The 16858-nt window shown below is 40.1% G+C and overlaps 1 protein-coding gene across 4 annotated transcripts in view; it reads left to right on the top strand.

Moving 5' to 3' along the window:
- AHCTF1 (AT-hook containing transcription factor 1) overlaps positions 1 to 16858 on the top strand; it is a 56043-nt gene that overhangs the window by 2042 nt on the left and 37143 nt on the right. For all 4 annotated transcript variants that reach the window (XM_084791613.1, XM_084791614.1, XM_084791612.1 and 1 more), the window contains exons 2-13: positions 2430 to 2557; positions 5442 to 5695; positions 7606 to 7786; positions 8663 to 8870; positions 10118 to 10234; positions 10836 to 10920; positions 12481 to 12631; positions 13871 to 14003; positions 14094 to 14275; positions 15075 to 15136; positions 15733 to 15861; positions 16714 to 16804. In XM_084791613.1, the coding sequence (XP_084647739.1) occupies positions 2437 to 2557; positions 5442 to 5695; positions 7606 to 7786; positions 8663 to 8870; positions 10118 to 10234; positions 10836 to 10920; positions 12481 to 12631; positions 13871 to 14003; positions 14094 to 14275; positions 15075 to 15136; positions 15733 to 15861; positions 16714 to 16804 (1714 nt within the window). In that variant the 5' untranslated portion in view covers positions 2430 to 2436. The remainder of the gene's footprint in view (positions 1 to 2429; positions 2558 to 5441; positions 5696 to 7605; positions 7787 to 8662; positions 8871 to 10117; positions 10235 to 10835; positions 10921 to 12480; positions 12632 to 13870; positions 14004 to 14093; positions 14276 to 15074; positions 15137 to 15732; positions 15862 to 16713; positions 16805 to 16858) is intronic.

The raw sequence follows: 16858 nt of genomic DNA on the forward strand, positions 1-16858 counted from the left end.
CAAAATTTGGTTCTTGATATCCTAAAGGATCCGTGGGCTTTAAGAAGTGTAGTGAGCTTTAACTGTCACCCTCTCCTAAGACACGTTGTTGGGGTGAGTTTACTTGTTTCCGGCAGTGATGTCAAGTGCTATGGGAAACTATACCCTGTGATAGTTTGTGCTTTTAGTGGTTCTGGGGATTGAATCTATGGCCCCACACGTGTTAGGCGCGGGAACTGCCACTGAGCCACTCTCTTTACTTTGTAAAATATTTTTAGGAAGAGTTATCACTTTGTATCCAGCCCCAGGAATCGCTGGAATTACAGGCTGGAGCCACAGACGAGTTTAATAGTAAAATGTTACCAATTTGTAAGGCAGTCTAACTATTTTGTAAACATTTAAAGTTGAAATACAAGTCTCCACTTACCTTTTTAGACCTAACTTTGTAAATTTACAGGGACTCCAAGCATACATAAAGTGTTCCTTCTCTAGGTTGGCTTAAAGGTCTTTGTAGCCTGTCTTTCCCATCCAGCTGAATCTCCCGGATTTTCTGTTTCAGCCATGCAGAATAAGCACCAGTCCTGGGATCATATTCCTGAAAAGGTGTTTAATGATTTGAGGCTTATCTTCAGTTTGTCATGCCAGCTTAACTTAAAATTCTCACATTTCAAATCCTGCCCTTAACTTTTGTCTGTACTCTCTCTTTTTTAAATCTCATTTTGTTCCTAGGACTTCACAGCATATGTATCTCTATTGTAGCATTTCATTCCTGTGTCTGAGACTGTGATTATGAATGCCCTCTTGGAAAATGTACACTTCTGGAGGTCACAGTGTAGGTGTTCCCTCCCTTGGTTGGCTTCTACTGTTCCCAGCACAGTGTTTTAAAAGTAGAGAGCCCGAGATGGTGGTGCATGCCTGTAATCCCAGAGGCAGGCAGGTCTCTGTGAGTTCGAGGCCAGCCCAGTCTACAAAGAGAGTCCAGCACAGCCAAGGCTACACAGAGAAACCATGTCTGAAAAAGCAAGAACAAACCCCAACAGAAATAGATAGCCAGGAGTGGTGGTGCGCGCCTTTCATAGCGCTTGGCAAAGGGAGGCAGGAGGCCTAAGGAGTTCAGGACCAGCCCGGGCTTCATGAAATCCTATCTGAAAACTCAAACTAAACAAAAAGTAAAGCAATGAGTGGTTAGTGTTTAAATTAAAATGAAAAGAGTCTGTCCACTTGCATTTAGACCAGATACTTACTCAATAGCTAGGTTTAGAGTTAAGCTTTTGTCAGAAGAATTCAGTTTCTTTGGGAATGTATATATTTCACTTCAAGAATGGTTTATGGTATTTTGTTTAAATTTCTTTGCCATGTTATTTATATATATAATTTATTTTATTTTATTTATTTATTTTTGGTTTTATCTTAAAGTTGCTTGTGACAGTGTATGATGGCACACACCTTTAATCCCAGCACTCAGCAAGCAGGGGCCGAGGATGTCTTAGAGTTTGAGGACAGTTTGTTCTACATAGCAAAGCTCTTTCTTCTCTCTTTTTAATTTAATTGCAAATGCTAGGCTGACTCAGGTTGAATTTCACTCTAACCTTCCCAGTCTTCTCCCTGTTTTGTAATACTTCCTACTGTGGGTCTTGATATTCATAAATCTCAACTGTGAATTCATCTAGTATATTTCCCCTCTCTTCATTAAGCTTAGTCTTGCTGTCTCTTTCAAGTGTTTTTTTTTTCTTTTTTGTGTGTTTTTGTTTTTGTTTTTAACCTGCTTTACCATTTTGTACATTGAGGCTGTTGCTGAAGCAACAGATTTAATGATCTTGTATAGTAATTCTAAAAGTGTGGGCTTGCTTTTTTGTTTGTTTTGTTTTGTTTAGACAAGGTTTTTCTGTGTAATATCCCTGGCTGTCCCGGACCCGCTTTGTAGACCAGGCTGACCTTGAATTCTCAGAGATCCACCTGCCTCTGCCTCATGAGTTGTGGGACTAAGGGCATTTGCCACCACTTCTGGCTGTGGGCTTGCTTTAAGCTCTGTACTGGGATCAGTTCCCAGCATACAAAAAGGAAAAGGAATAAAGTGTGGAAAAGAGGCAACTCTTGATATGGGCCAGTTCCCCATTTACTTGCCTTTCTGGTGTTGCTCTCTGAAGGTTGGGCAGTAAGATGAATTACACAGAAGGAATTTTCACAGAATATGGGAATCAAGAATAGCCTCAGGACTTTTGGCTTCGTGCATATTTTCCCAAGGCTGCTTGAAAGAAATATTTTCTTAGTAAATCCATTTTTATAGGCAAGACTATGTTGGACCCATGTGTGTATGCTTATTTTATTTATTTACTTTTGTATGTGACTTGCTTTCTCTCACATTCATCCCAACTAGAAATAATGAAGTGTACTTACGGTATAGTAGAACAAATAATCATAATAATTTTATTTTTTAAAAATATTTACAGTGGGAGTATGCAAGACTTAACAGCTCAAGTGACGAGCGATCTCCTGCACTTCCCAGAAGTGACTGTTGAAGCTCTTGGAGAAGATGAGATAACATTGGAGTCCGTGCTTCGTGGAAAGTTCGCTGCAGGTAAATAATGTTGCTCAGAGTCACTAATTTGGGACTAGAACTCAGTGGTAAGACACTCGCTGCCTGGCCCTTCTCACAGTCCGTTTGTTCGTTTGTGACAGGGTCTCTCTGTGTAGCCTTGGCTATCTTGGACTCACTTTGTAGACCAGGCTGGCCTTGAACTCACAGCGATCCTATTGCCTCTGCCTCCCGAGTGCTGGGATTAAAGGTATATGCCACCATGCCCAGCTTCCTTCTCACAGTCCTAAATTCAGTTTCCATAACACTGAACACACATCTGCATGTATGAATGAGGGGGAAGCTGGGGACAGCAGTTAAGAGCACTTGCTGCTTAACCATGAGGACCAGAGCTGGGATGTTCCCATTCACAGTCCTATGATTTCAGCTTCAAGAGACCCAACACATTCTGGCTTCCGAGTGCAGTCTCATATCCTCAGTAGAGACAAACACACCCACACTGGGGTGGGTTCTTTTGGTTTGGTTTGGTTATTGGTTTTTCGAGACAAGGTTTCTCTGTGTAGCCCTGGCTGTCCTGGACTCGCTTTGTAGACCAGACTGACCTCAAACTCATAGAGATCCCCCCTGCCTCTGCTTCCTGAGTTCTGGGATTAAAGGTGTGTGCCACCTCACCTGGCTGTTTGTCAGTGTTTTGCCTGCATGTGTGCATGTGTACCACGTGGATACAGTGCCCTCGAAGGGCGTCAGCTCTCCTACAACTATAGTTACAAGCGATATATAGGTGGGTGCTGGGAACTCAACATAGGTCCTCACAAGAGCACTGAGCCATCTCTCCAGACCTGGTTTTTCCTTTTCGAAAAATCCTTGCCTTAGGTTTGTTTGTTTGTCTGTTGTTTTGTTTGTAGCACACATCTAGAATATCTTCAATTCTTATTTTTCTGTAAGTAGGACTTCATGTCCCACCCCCACTTCCCAAATCAACTTTGCATGGTTAGTTTCTTGACATCTTGGTCACTTTCCCAGATAGATAGGAATACATTGCTGCAGGAGCTCCTCTGTGTGCCTCTTGTTACATTTGTAGACTGTCAGGGGAGTCCTGTGTGTTCCTCGTACACACACAGCAAGTGCAGAAAGGAGCTTTCAGCCCTGGCCTTCTAGGTCTACACCGTGTTGTGTATCATGTTATTTTCGTAAATAGTATATTTACGAGCATCTCTCAACTACAAGCTCCTGTATCTAGTTACCTGTCTGGATGCATGATTTTTGTGTGAAGCTTTTCCTAGGAAGGCAGAACTTACTGTTTATCCAGATAGGCAACCCTCAATAGACCAAAGTAACAGTTACCCCAGAGTCCACGTTTGTGAGCTAGTGGATTTATTGGAATTACTAACAGAAATTTGAGTGAGGGTACTACAGGAATGGATGGCTCAACGGCAGCTATATCATTGAGAAACCATCTCCAACATAGGTGATAACTCATAAAGGTGCTTCCCTGGAGTTGTCTACAGTTTGCAGGCAGAGACTTTGTTGTCAATTCTGCTGGTCAGAGCCTCCTCCCAGCAGGTAGAGGACTCCTGGACTCTTGTAAGTTTCCGCTTTCTCAGCTGTGTCCAGTTTGTTTACTCTGTGGATCTCATGAACCCTACCCTCTCCTGGGAAGGGGGGAAGGGGTTTCCCTTAGAAGAAAATGGGCATCTCCTTGGTAGTAGTTGTGGAAATGTAGGATCTGTTTGGTTTGAGTTTCTTCTTGAGACAAAGTCTTACATAGAGCTCCTTTCTCCTTCTGTCTCTTAAATGCTAGGATTACAAGCATGCACCACCATGTCCCATTTAGGGTCTGTTCTTAATTCTTTTTATTCTTCCTATCTATCTTATCAGTAAGTAAGTCATATTCTGTCTGTAAGATGAAACTCTTAATTAATCCATTTTCATAGTCACCAACTAGTGTATCAATTCACGATATCTACTCTTTCTGTCTGCCTGTCTGTCTCTCTCTTCTCTGCTTAGTGACTGGATAACAAACAAATTATATTGTTATTTGTTTTGGACTATCCAGTGACTTTTAGAGAAAGAAGAACACAATTTGAACAGGATTCGGAGACAAAGAAGGGATCCTGATACTTTCTGTTATAAAACTATTTTATCTTCTAAGCTTGTGAACTCTAGGACAACAGTTTGTTTTTTTGTAGCCACTGAAGTGTTGGAATTTCCAGGGTATGCCACAACACCTGGTCTTGGAATCTACTTGTATATACTTGTGTTAACTTTGTAACTGTGTTTTTTGTTTTGTTTTTGTTTTTGTTTTTGTTTTTGTTTTTGTTTTTGTCTCTGTATAGCCCTAGCTGTCCTGGACTCACTCTGTAGATTAGGCTGGCCTTGAACTCACAGTGATCTACCTGCCTCTGTCTCCCGAGTGCTGGAATTAAAGGTGTGCATCACCCCACCCAGCTTTGAAGTATGATTTTAGACAAGTTAAACTGCATTAAACTTTAGGTTACTTTATGTCCTGCTGAACTGTGATAAGGAGTAAATTTATTAATTTGGGTACCTATATGGTCTTTTTATTGCATGATTTTACTGCTTAGTTGCTCTTTATTTTTTATTATCCATCCATATATATCTACCTTGAAATAGGTTTTCTCTGTGTAGCCTTGGCTGTCCTGGATTTGCTTTGTATGTAGACCAGGCTGGCCTCGAACTCACAGAGATTTACCTGCCTCCACCTCCCAAGTGCTGGGATTAAAGGTGTGTGCACCACCACACCCAATTTATTATTATTATTATTTTTTTTTTTTTTTTTTTTGAGGAACACTGTGCTCTATAAATGCTCTGTTTTCAATTTACAAGGGATTTGTAATAGTTTGTATTTGTTGTGCTATGATATTATAATTAGCAATGTTTTTTCTTTTTCTTTTTTCCTCCATAGGGAAAAATGGACTAGCATGCTTAGCTTGTGGTCCACAACTTGAAGTTGTAAACTCTTTAACAGGAGAGCGGTTGTCTGCATATAGATTCAGTGGAGTAAATGAACAGCCTCCTGTAGTCCTCGCAGTGAAAGAATTCTCTTGGCATAAGAGAACTGGATTGTTAATCGGATTGGAAGAAACAGATGGGAGCGTTCTTTGTCTTTATGACCTTGGTATATCAAGAGTGGTCAAAGCAGTCGTTCTTCCTGGAAGGGTTTGTACTATCTGAGATACCTTGATAGTTTTTCTTTCCAAGCTGAAAGCTTACAAGATGTATTTACTTTAAAAATTCATTGAACTATACATTTACAATTAATATATTTTCATGTAATTATCACCTTCAATATAAAGTTCAAATTTTATTTTTACTTAGGGATGTGTGGGTGTGTGTATGTGCGCGCACGCACACTGCTCGCTCTCCTGTGGTAGTCAGAAGGCAACTTGTGGGACTTGGACCTACCTCTCCTTTTACCTTTATTTGGGTCCAGGCATCAAGGTTGTCAGGCTTGCATCATTGGGCAGCAAATAGCTTTACCATTTTACTTGGCCCTTCAAAAATTTAAGATGGGATTTGGAGGAATGGCTCAGTGGTTAAGAACACTGTCTGCTCTTCCAAAGGACCCCCAGGTTCAATTCCCAGCACCCACACGGCAGCTCACAGCTGTCTGTAACTCCAGTTCCAGGGATTCTAACACCTTCAGACCAGTGTGCATAGAATAAAGTTAATTTTTAAAAATTTAAGTTGACTAGGCATTGGTGGGACATTCACTTAATCCTAGCACTCGGGAGGCAGAGATAGGTGGGTCTTTTGAGTTCAAGGCAAGTGCCATCTTCTGTGTATATAGTAAGTTCCAGGCAAGCTAAGGCTACATAGTGAGACCCTGTCTTAAAAAAATAAAATCAAACAAACAAGAAAACAGATGAAACTCATTTAGAGAGTTTGTACTCCTCTCTTAAAAGATAATGAAATTTAATGTGTCATACGTGTTTGCCTACGTAAATGTCTGTGAACTATGTGCATGAAATACCCACAGAGACTAGAAGAGGGCGTTGGATCTGCTGAAACTGGACTTCAAGATGGTGGTTAGTCATCATGTGGGTACTGGGAATTGAATCCTACACCACTGGAAGGGCAGCCATTGCTGTTAACTGCTGAGCCATTTTCCTAGTCCTGGTTTTACTCCTTTGATAAAAATGCAATAATAACCTTGTTTTGGGTGTGTGCACATTGGATTTTTTGCTGTTTTGTTATTTGGAAAGTGTCTTAGTCACTGTCTATTGCTGTGAAGAGACACCATGACCAAAGAACTCCTAGAAAAGAACATCATTTAATTGGGGCTTGTTGACAGTTTCAGAGGTTTAATCCATTATAATTGTGGTCAGGAGCATGGCAGCAGCCAGGCATGGTGGGGAAGTTAGCTGAGAGCTCTCTGTATCCTGATCCACAAGCAAAGGGAGAGGGAGAGAGAACGCAGGCACGCACACTGAACCTGAGCCTGTTCGCTTTTGAAATCTCAAGGCCCACCCCCAGGGCACCTTTCTCCCAATGAGGCCACACCTACTCCAACAGAGATACACCTTCTAATCCTTTCAAACAGTTCTGCTTGGTGACTAAACATATACTGAATCTATGGGGGCTGTTCTTACTCAAACCACCCCAGAAGGGTAAACTCATTTTTTCTGAAATTATTAGTTTACTCTTTATATTGGATAATTGTGAGGAGGCTACTTAAGAGCACTAAAATAAAACAGTATGGGTTTGAGTTGTATACTTAACAGTTTTATGATTTTTAAGTTTGTGTTCTAAGCTTTAGTCTATTCCATCTGTAAACAGATAATTGCATATACTTCAGTAAAATGATTATATAAGCAAAGTGAGCCAGGTAGCAAATGACAAGCATAGATCATACTATCAATAAAGATGAGTTGTCATTTTCATTATGTTGAAATAATAGCATAATTTTGAAGTATAGCTGAAAGTTTCAGTTTACTTAGATTTATAAATGTCATACAAATTATGATTTTATATAATATTTAAGTTTGTTCAGGTTATTAACCTTCCTTGATATCAAATCTTATATTGTACAGTTGGCTTGGCTTCTAATCACATATCCTGGTTCCTAGGTAACAGCTATTGAGCCTATAATTAATCATGGAGGAGCCAGTGCAAGTACCCAGCATTTACATCCAAGTCTTCGGTGGCTCTTTGGCGTGGCAGCTGTGGTAACTGATGTTGGACAGATCCTTCTCATTGACCTATGTCTGGATGACTTGTCATGCAGTCAAAACGAAATAGAGGCATCAGGTAATTTAGCTATTCTTTACTGGGAAACAAAAATTGGCCATTTTAATGTTGTGGCATAATGGAATTTTTAGCTTTTTAAGACAGTGTGTCTCTGTTTAGCCCTAGCTGTCCTGGAACTTCGTCTGTATACCATGCTGGTTTTGAACTAAGAGCTCTGCCTCCCAGAGTCCTAGAAGTAAAGGCCTGGCTATGGATTTTTGTTTTGTTTTGTTTTGTTTTAAAGATTTATTATTATGCAGTGTTTTGCCTGCATGTACTCCTGCATGCCAGAAGAGGGCACCAGATCTCATTACAGATGGTTGTGAGCCACCATGTGGATGCTGGGTTGAACTCAGGACCTTTGGAAGAGCAGTCAGTGCTCTTAGCCTCTGCGCCATCTCTCCAGCCCCATGGATTATTTTTTAAGTGGCCAATTTTATTTTTTCCATCTAGAAAATTCTTTTATTATTTTTATTTGTATGAGTTTTCCTCCATGTATCTGATGATGCCTGTGGAGGTTAGAAGATGATGTTAGGTACTCTGGGAACTGGAGTTGTGTACATGTGTAGGGAGGTCAGAGGACATTTTTGTAGATTCATTTCTCTTCATCTTGTCTATATTTTAAAATCTTAATTTTGGGTGCAAGTATGCCTGTGTATGAAGAGACCTGTGTCATGGCACACGTGTGCAGGTGAGAGGACAACCTACAGGAAATGGTTCTCTCCTTCTACCATGTGTGTCCCAGGAATTGAACTCAGGTCCATTAGCCTTCGTGGCAGATGCCTTATCAGTGAGCATCTCAACAGTCCCCAGGGTACACCTGTACATGGAATGTAGGAAGTGAATTCTGCTGGCCATTACTTAGTTTCTTAATCTTACTTGCCTTTTTTATTTCAGACCTTGAAGTTATCACTGGTATTCCAGCTGAAGTACCACAGATCAGAGAAAGTGTGATGAGAGAAGGGCGCCACCTGTGTTTCCAATTAGTAGGCCCATCAGGAATAGCCATTTCTACTCTCAGTTACATTAACAGGACAAATCAGCTTGCTGTAGGTTTTTCTGATGGCTACTTAGCACTTTGGAACATGAAAAGCATGAAAAGAGAGTAAGTGTAACTTGTTTCTCTTAGTTGACAATTAATCATTTCTTTTCAAATGTAATATATTAATTATTTGAAAATTAGTATAAGAAAAATGACAGTATGAAAATTGTAATTGAATACGTCATATTAAGCATGTAAATTTAGATTGGTTCCTTCAGAGCTTATTTTAAAAAAAACAAACTTCTGTTTCTTACTGATTGCCTTTTTTGTCCATAATTTTTTAGTTGGGAGTGGGGTGCGTGCATGTGCAACAGAGCATATGGCAGCTAGGGCAACCTGCAGGAGTCTCTCCTCCTCATCCCATGTAGACGTCAGGGACTGCGTTCAGACTTGGGAGCACATGACTTACATGCTGATACACATCATAGGCCCTCATCTGGTGTTTTTATTGTCGAAAAGGGACGGCTGAGCATAGATAAGTGCCATCCTACCTCTAGCACTGGGGAGTTGGAGGCAGAATGATTAGGAGTTTCAGGCCAGCTTCAGCTGCATAGCAAATCTGAGCGCAACCTGGGTGATGTGAGACTGAAAAAGCAAATAAGCAACAAGAATGATAAAAGTTCTAACTGGTTGAGTTGGAATATTATGGCAGTTTTTCTGTCTCTTCGGTACTCTGAGGAATGACACGATATGGTGTGCATTGATGTGATTGATTGATTTTGTTGTTGTTTTTTGTTTTTGTTTTCCCCTGTCCTGGACTTGCTTTGTAGCCCAGGCTGGCCTCCATCTCACAAAGATCTACCTGTCTCTGCCTCTGCCTCCCTGAGTGCTGGTATTATAGGCTTATGCTGCTGCACCCAGCTTGGTGTGATTCTTGAAAGCTAGTTACTAGTTATCAAAGGCGGTGCACACCTTTAATCTCAGCACTCAGGAGCCAGAGGCAGGTGGACCGCTGTGAGTTCAAGGCTAGCCTGGTCTATGAAGTGAGTCCAGGACAGTCAAGGCTATACAGAGAAACCCTATCTCAAAAAAAACAAAAGCAAAAACAAAACAAAAAACAAGAAAAACCTAGTTATCACATAAGTATATGCATATGATTTAGCAGTTGGCATCCCTGTCCTACCCAAGAATGATAGCCAGTGTGGCGTGGTCTTACTCTGCCTTGTATGTTCTTGAAGGTAAGACAATCACTGAATTTAGGGAACTGTATAAATGATGTCTCCTTAACCCAGATTTTTACGTGAGTTACTTTTTTCCAAAAATAAAATATTAATTTGAAAATAAGCAGTGTGTTATTTTGTTTGTTTTAGATATTATACACAGTTGGAAGGTGGAAGGGTTCCGGTCTATTCAGTTGTCTTTCAAGAACCTGAGAATGATCCTCGTAACTGCTGTTACTTATGGGCTGTTCAGTCCACACAAGATAGGTTAGTATGCCTGTGGTTTCTAAAAATGCAAGTCATGAGGCTGAGGATACAGCAGGAAAGGAGTCAGGTTGGAGCAGTTGCTTTCTCTTGAAATGTTTGAGTTATATTAACTGTCATGTTGCCATGGCTCTGCACCTCGTGTGTGTGTGTGTGTGTGTGTGTGTGTGTGTGTGTGCGCGCGCGCGCGCGCGCGCGCGCGCCTGATTGATTGGTAGCTTTGTTTCATGTCCTTGTTGCAGAGCCTTCTTGTGGAGGACATGTCTCTGAAGGCGTGTTCTCTGTAGCTGCCGTGGGAAGATTTTGTTCATATTCCTCCCAGTCAGGATTTAGTGTGGTGCAAAGGAAGGTAGGGAGTGCAGTTGATACTGTAGTAGCCACATATATAACAAAATATACTTACTGAAGGAGGATTATCTGAGAAAGAATATTGAGTAAAAAGTTGTAGATTATGCCACGTATTGCATTAGTTACATTTTGTACAAACAAAATTATCTGCTCTGTACAACTGCAGTCATGAGCATTCAATGGTTATATAAAGAATTGGGAGGATAAGATGTAAGCTTCATGTTTTAGTGTCTCGGGTAATTTCTCTTTCTTGTAGTGAAGGAGATGTTTTGAGTTTGCATCTGCTTCAGCTGGCTTTCGGTGATAGAAAATGCTTGGCATCAGGGCAAATCTTATATGAGGTAAGTGGTTATTAGAATATTACTATTTTTTCTATTTTGTGTTCTTTTATCATACTGAAGTTACTCTTATATTCAATTTAATGCTGATTCATCATGTAGTGGAAGAAATATTAGGTTAGATAGTGAGAATGAGCTTTCTAATGCTCCTCACCTGTTTTGCCATTGCAGACTCTTATTTTCTGGGTGTTTTTCCCCCATAATAGAGACTGGACTAGATGTACCTTTGTTACCTAATTGTAATACCCAGGAGGAATGCTGCTTTTTTTCTCATATATCAAGCAGTAATCCACGAGTAACTTCAGGGTCTATAAATGAACATGCTCAGATGACTACATATTTTTCTTTTCTTTTCTTTTCTTTTCTTTTTGTTTTGTTTTGATTTTCAAGACAAGGTTTCTCTGTGTAACAGTTCTGGCCTGTTTTGTAGACCAGGCCAGCCTTGAACTCAAAGTGATCTGCCTGCTTCTGCCTCCTGAGTGCTGGGATTAAAGACATGTGCCACCTCACCTAGCTCGACTACTTATTTTTCTGAGGGAATTTTCAAAATTAAAAAAGTAGTGTTACTAATAGCTGTATCTTCTCAATTCTAGAGCAAGCTTTCAGAACTTAGTGTTGAGGTATATAGGTGGGTTTTAGGGAATCTATGAACTGTAATGATTACAGTTTTTTCTGGGGAACATCTCAGCCTTTTTCCGGCTCTTAGTGGAATTTGTCACTTAAAAGAGTTGAAGAGGGCTTAGTGGCACATGCTTTAATCTCAGTACCTGGAAGAGGTTGGTAAATCTCTAGGAACTCAAGGCCAGCCTTTGTCCACATAGTGAGCTCCAGGGCAGTCAGAGCTACAGTCAGACTCTTGACTTGAAAATAAGAGGCGGGTAGTTAAAAAAAAACTGTTCTTATTGATGGAGCAAAAGTTTCTCTCTTTCACTGTCTTTTTTGGTTTATCAAGACAGGGTTTCTCTGTATGATAGCCCTGGGTGTCCTGGGCTCACTTTGTACACGAGGCTGGCCTTGAACTCAAGTTCTTCTGCCGTTGCTTCCCGATGCTGGGATTATAGGCATGCGCCACCGTGCCCGGCTTCCCCCCCCCAAAAAAATTTCTCTTTTGATTAAGAATTAATATTAAATCTTTTGAGGCAAGGTAAGTTCGAGCACAGCCAAGGCTACATAGACCTTGTCTCAAAACAGAACAAAAAACATATTCTTAAGCATTATATGTACGAGGTGGCACATGCTTGTAATCCCAGCACTCAGGGAGGCAGAGGCAGGTGGATCTCTGTGAGTTTGAGGCTAGCTTGGTCTACAGAGTGAGTTCCAGGACAGCCAAGGCCACTATTCCAAATTGTACTCTAGCTATTAGTGTGTGTCCTCCCATGTTGTTGGTAATTATTTTGAGAATGTAACTCTAGCTTGGTATATACATTTATAGTTGTGTATATAATTTTAGAGCTTTCAGAATGATTAGCTTTTTATGTGGGAAAACTTTTACTATGGGAATATCTGGTTTTAGAACATTTTACTTAGAATAGTGTTAACATTTGTGCATATTTTATGTTGCAGGGATTAGAATACTGTGAAGAAAGATACACATTGGATCTAGCAGGTGGCATGTTCCCCTTACGGGGACAGACTAGTAACACCAAGTTGCTGGGATGCCAGAGCATAGAGAGGTTTCCATCTCATGGTGACAGGGAAGAGAGTATGCGAGAAGGTTGGTTAAAAGTACTCTTAACTACTTTGTGTTATGCCTTAAGATTTGTGACAGGTTTCTAGGATTCATATTTATGACAGTTGAAAATTAAGATCCTGATTATGTTATTTATTCAGTCTTTTAGGCCCTTCTTGCTCTCTGGGTTGTTATACAGAACTGAAGAAGATTCTTGTGCTTGAATTCAATTCAGCATAGGAATAGTCTTCATTTTAACTAGTATAATTGTCTTTGGATGTTTTTCCCTTTTGTGGTTTTGTTGTTGTTTTTGAGCCACACTGTGTGTACCATGATTTACCCCCTACCTGCTGCTGCCCTCTTTTTTTTTTTTTTTTTTAAATAGTAGTTCCTCCTTCTGGGTAAAGATCTCAGGGTAGATTTCTTTAAATTCATCATGTAGTTATAACCTTTGACAGTTGTGCATTTCTGAGTCCCTCTTCTCCTTCTGTAGATGAGATGATACTCTACCTTTTATAAAGATTAAAGAGGGATAACAGATTTGTTTTGATTTGTTTTTTTACAATGGGTTTCTCTGTGTAGCCTTGTGGTATATAGACTCAGTCTGTAGACCATACTGGCCTCAAACTCACAGAGATCCGCCTGCCTCTGCCTCCTTGAGTGCTGGGATTAAAGGCATTGCACCACCACCACATGGCATAGTTCCCAATTTTAAATTTGTGAGCCTGCTTTTATATCCTAATGAACATGTCAAAACTTAACATGCATATCTCTTCTTATTTCCTGTTCACATCTTCCTTTTTCAGTTGGCATTAGTGGTATCTGAGGTTTTTACTTTTCCTGCCCTTCTGGTGCTGTTCTCCTGCCACAGTCTAGGTATTTGTATGTGTTTTGCCTTCACCATCTGGCTAGATCTCTCTTTCTCAACTAAGTTCCTCTAAAGAATTAAACCTCAGTGCTGTAAGATACCCGTTCTGGATACTACGTTAACTTCTGGTGCCAGCTGTGTACCATCTTTTGGGGGAACATTTGTTGAAACAAATCACTTCATACTTCATTGTCTCAAAGTCAATAAAGTACTAAGTGAAAACAAGTAGAAAGAGTGTTCTGATGAGAACTCCCTAAGGAGTAACAGCAGTGTGTAAGTGAGACTCAAAAGAGAGGAATGGTTTTGATAAGTCTACTGAAATATGAATTAAGTCTCACTCTAGTCTGTTGTGGTTTTATGTTCAGGTTCTTTATTTTGTTTTGGAAAAATAGTTAACTTTTTTTTTTTCCTTGCAGCTCTATCCCCTGATACTAGTGTTTCTGTCTTTACCTGGCAAGTAAATATATATGGACAGGGAAAGCCTTCTGTGTATTTAGGACTTTTTGACATAAATCGTTGGTATCATGCACAGATGCCAGATTCATTAAGGTATGATTACTCTTGTTTTCTCACCTCCTTCTTCAGATATTGTCATGTATAGCTCATCAGTGTCTCAATCCTTTTTAACTTTTCTTTTAGATCAGGAGAATCCCTGCATAATTGCTCTTACTTTGCACTGTGGTCATTAGACTCAGTTGTGAGTAGGACCTCCCCACATCACATCTTGGACATCCTAGTGCATGAGCGAAGCTTAAGTCGAGGGGTTCCTCCTTCATATCCACCTCCAGAGCAGTTTTTTAGCCCAAGTACTTTTAATTTTGGTATGTATTTTCATAAATTTTTCATAATGTTGGTTTAGTGTATATGTAGTGTCATTTGTTCCTATCTCATTGTCATTTAACCTACATTACTTTTTTGATACACTTATTTATATGCACATGAGAAATTTAGAATGTGTTTGTAAATTAATACTACTGAATTTTTAAGGAAAATGTCAGTTAATATGTTAATGATGAAGAAAATATATGAAAAAATATACTTAAGAATTTATAATTGGCACTCGGGAGGCAGAGGCAGGCGGATCCCTGTGAGTTCAAGACCAGCCTGGTCTACAAAATGAATCCAGGGCAGCCAAGGCTGCACAGAGAGACTACCTCAAGAAACCAAAAGAAAAGAAAGAATTTATAATTGAAAAAAAATTTATAATTGAGCCAGGCATAGTAGTAGTTCACACCTATAATCCCAGCACTTGAGGAGGCAGAGGCAAGTGGATCGCTGTTTTGAGGCCAGCTTATTCTACGAGTCCAGGACAGCCAAGGCTATAGAGCAAAACCCTGTCTCATAAAACAAAACATAAAAAACAAACAAAAAAGGAAAGAATTTATAAGTGCTGGGCAGTGACGGCACATTCCTTTAATCCCAGTAGAGGCAAGAGGATCTCTTAAGAGTTTAAGGTCAGCCTGGTTTTCATAGAGTTACAGGCCAACCAGGAGTACACAGTGAATCCTTGTTTTTTTGTTTTTGTTTTTTTGCTTGTTTAAGAGTGGAGCTAATTTAGTCTATATAATAATTTGGCTATAAACATTTAATTCAGATTTTAAAATCTTTTTTCTTTTTAAGATGCCACTTGTTTGTTGAACTCTGGAGTTATCCATGTAACCTGTAGTGGATTTCAGAAGGAGGTATGTATGAATTAGCATGATGCTTGTGTGTTAATGTAGCTGAAGTCACATACTAAAATGCACAGGATTCATGGATTTAAACTTTCATGGTATTTGTAAAAACTAACTCATCTTAAGTAGTAGTTTCTGCTAGGCTTAGTGTCTTAATGTCCTGTTTTAATGACAGCTTGCTGGATGAAGCATTGTAATGTTTTTAGCTTTATATAGATTCTATCTACTTGAACTCCAAGAAGAAGTGAAATAGGTTAGTGCCTTTGTGGCATCTTCTGAGTGGATGTTTGAGGTGGGGGTCTCAGGGGGTAGCAGTGGCTGTTCTGGAGCTCACAGAGATCTGTCTGCCCCCAAGTCCTAGGGTTAAAGACTATGTCACAACTGTTGCTCATCCTTGTATGTACTGACTTGGGGAGGGCTTCTCCTTCTTGCTTCTTCTCAGAAATAATACAGCTGACGTGAGAACCATGCAAGAATAATAGCATGATATGCAGACCCTTTAATTTGATCGTACAGTTTATTCAGGCTCTTATTTTAAGTTGTATAAGGTAGTTCTTAAGTGTGAATTGATGATGGCTGATGTTGGACTAATTTCTCTATTACAGACTTTGACATTTTTAAAGAAAGCAGGACCATCTCTCAATGACGTCATCCCTGACAGCTATAATCGATGTCTTGTTGCTGGCTTCCTTTCACCAAGACTGATTGATATTCAGCCTTCCAGTTTAAGTCAAGTGAGATTTTAACTATATTCTTTCTTTCTTTTGAATATATTTTTTGCAAAAGCGGGTAATGTAGAGCTGTACTCACTGTGTATTCTCATGTTCCAGGATCAGTAGCCGTGGTCTTGGGATCTGGCTTCCACACGCACTAACTTAGAGAGATGCTCAGTGGTTAAGAGCACTAGTTGCTCTTGCAGAGGACCCTGGTTCAGCTCCCAGGATCCATATGGTGGTCACAACCATCTGTAACTCAAGTTCTGGGGCATCCAGTACCCTCTTGACTGCTGCAGGCACCAGGTGTACACATGGTACACATAGATACATGTCAGCAAAATACCTATAAAAAGTCACAAAAACTGGGCATGGCAGTGCAAGTATGTAAGCCTAGTTGTTACTGAGGTTCCAAGATCAAAGTTGGGCTGGGCCACAGAGTGAATTTGTGCAAGGCTTACTTGTACAGTTTCCTGAGACTCTGAAAAGAGGACTGAAGATGAGTAGCTCACTGGAGAGTGCTTGTGACCCAGGCATCAGTACTACCAATAAAAGTGCAAACAGCGTGAGATTCCCTTAGCTGTCTAGTTAGCTTCTTTGGGCATGCTGTACAAGTCTTTTCTGGGTCTTCAAGTTTTCCTACCTCCTTACCAATGCTGGGTAACTACTGTGCTTTGCTTTTCCCACTGTTTTGCCCAGGTTGGCCTCAAACTTGTGATCCTCCCATCTTAACCTTCCAACTGCTGGACTTCAGGCATGTACTTATTATCTCTGACTGTAGCCAGTCCAGGGGTCATAACTATTTTCCAACCTTTTACAGCTTGTGATTTCATACTGGTTTTTGTTTTTTGTTTTCTCTTTAACGTGGCTTAGGAAGAACAGTTAGAAGCTATATTGTCAGCAGCAATTCAAACAAGTTCCTTGGGACTTTTGACTGGTTACATCAGAACATGGATAATAGAAGGTAACAGTTTCACATTGTAAAAGTAAAACATTTATATTCTTATAATTTGAGCTT

The sequence above is a fragment of the Acomys minous genome (assembly GCF_964271855.1).
Source record: "Acomys minous genome assembly, chromosome: 1".
Classification (NCBI taxonomy): domain Eukaryota; kingdom Metazoa; phylum Chordata; class Mammalia; order Rodentia; family Muridae; genus Acomys; species Acomys minous.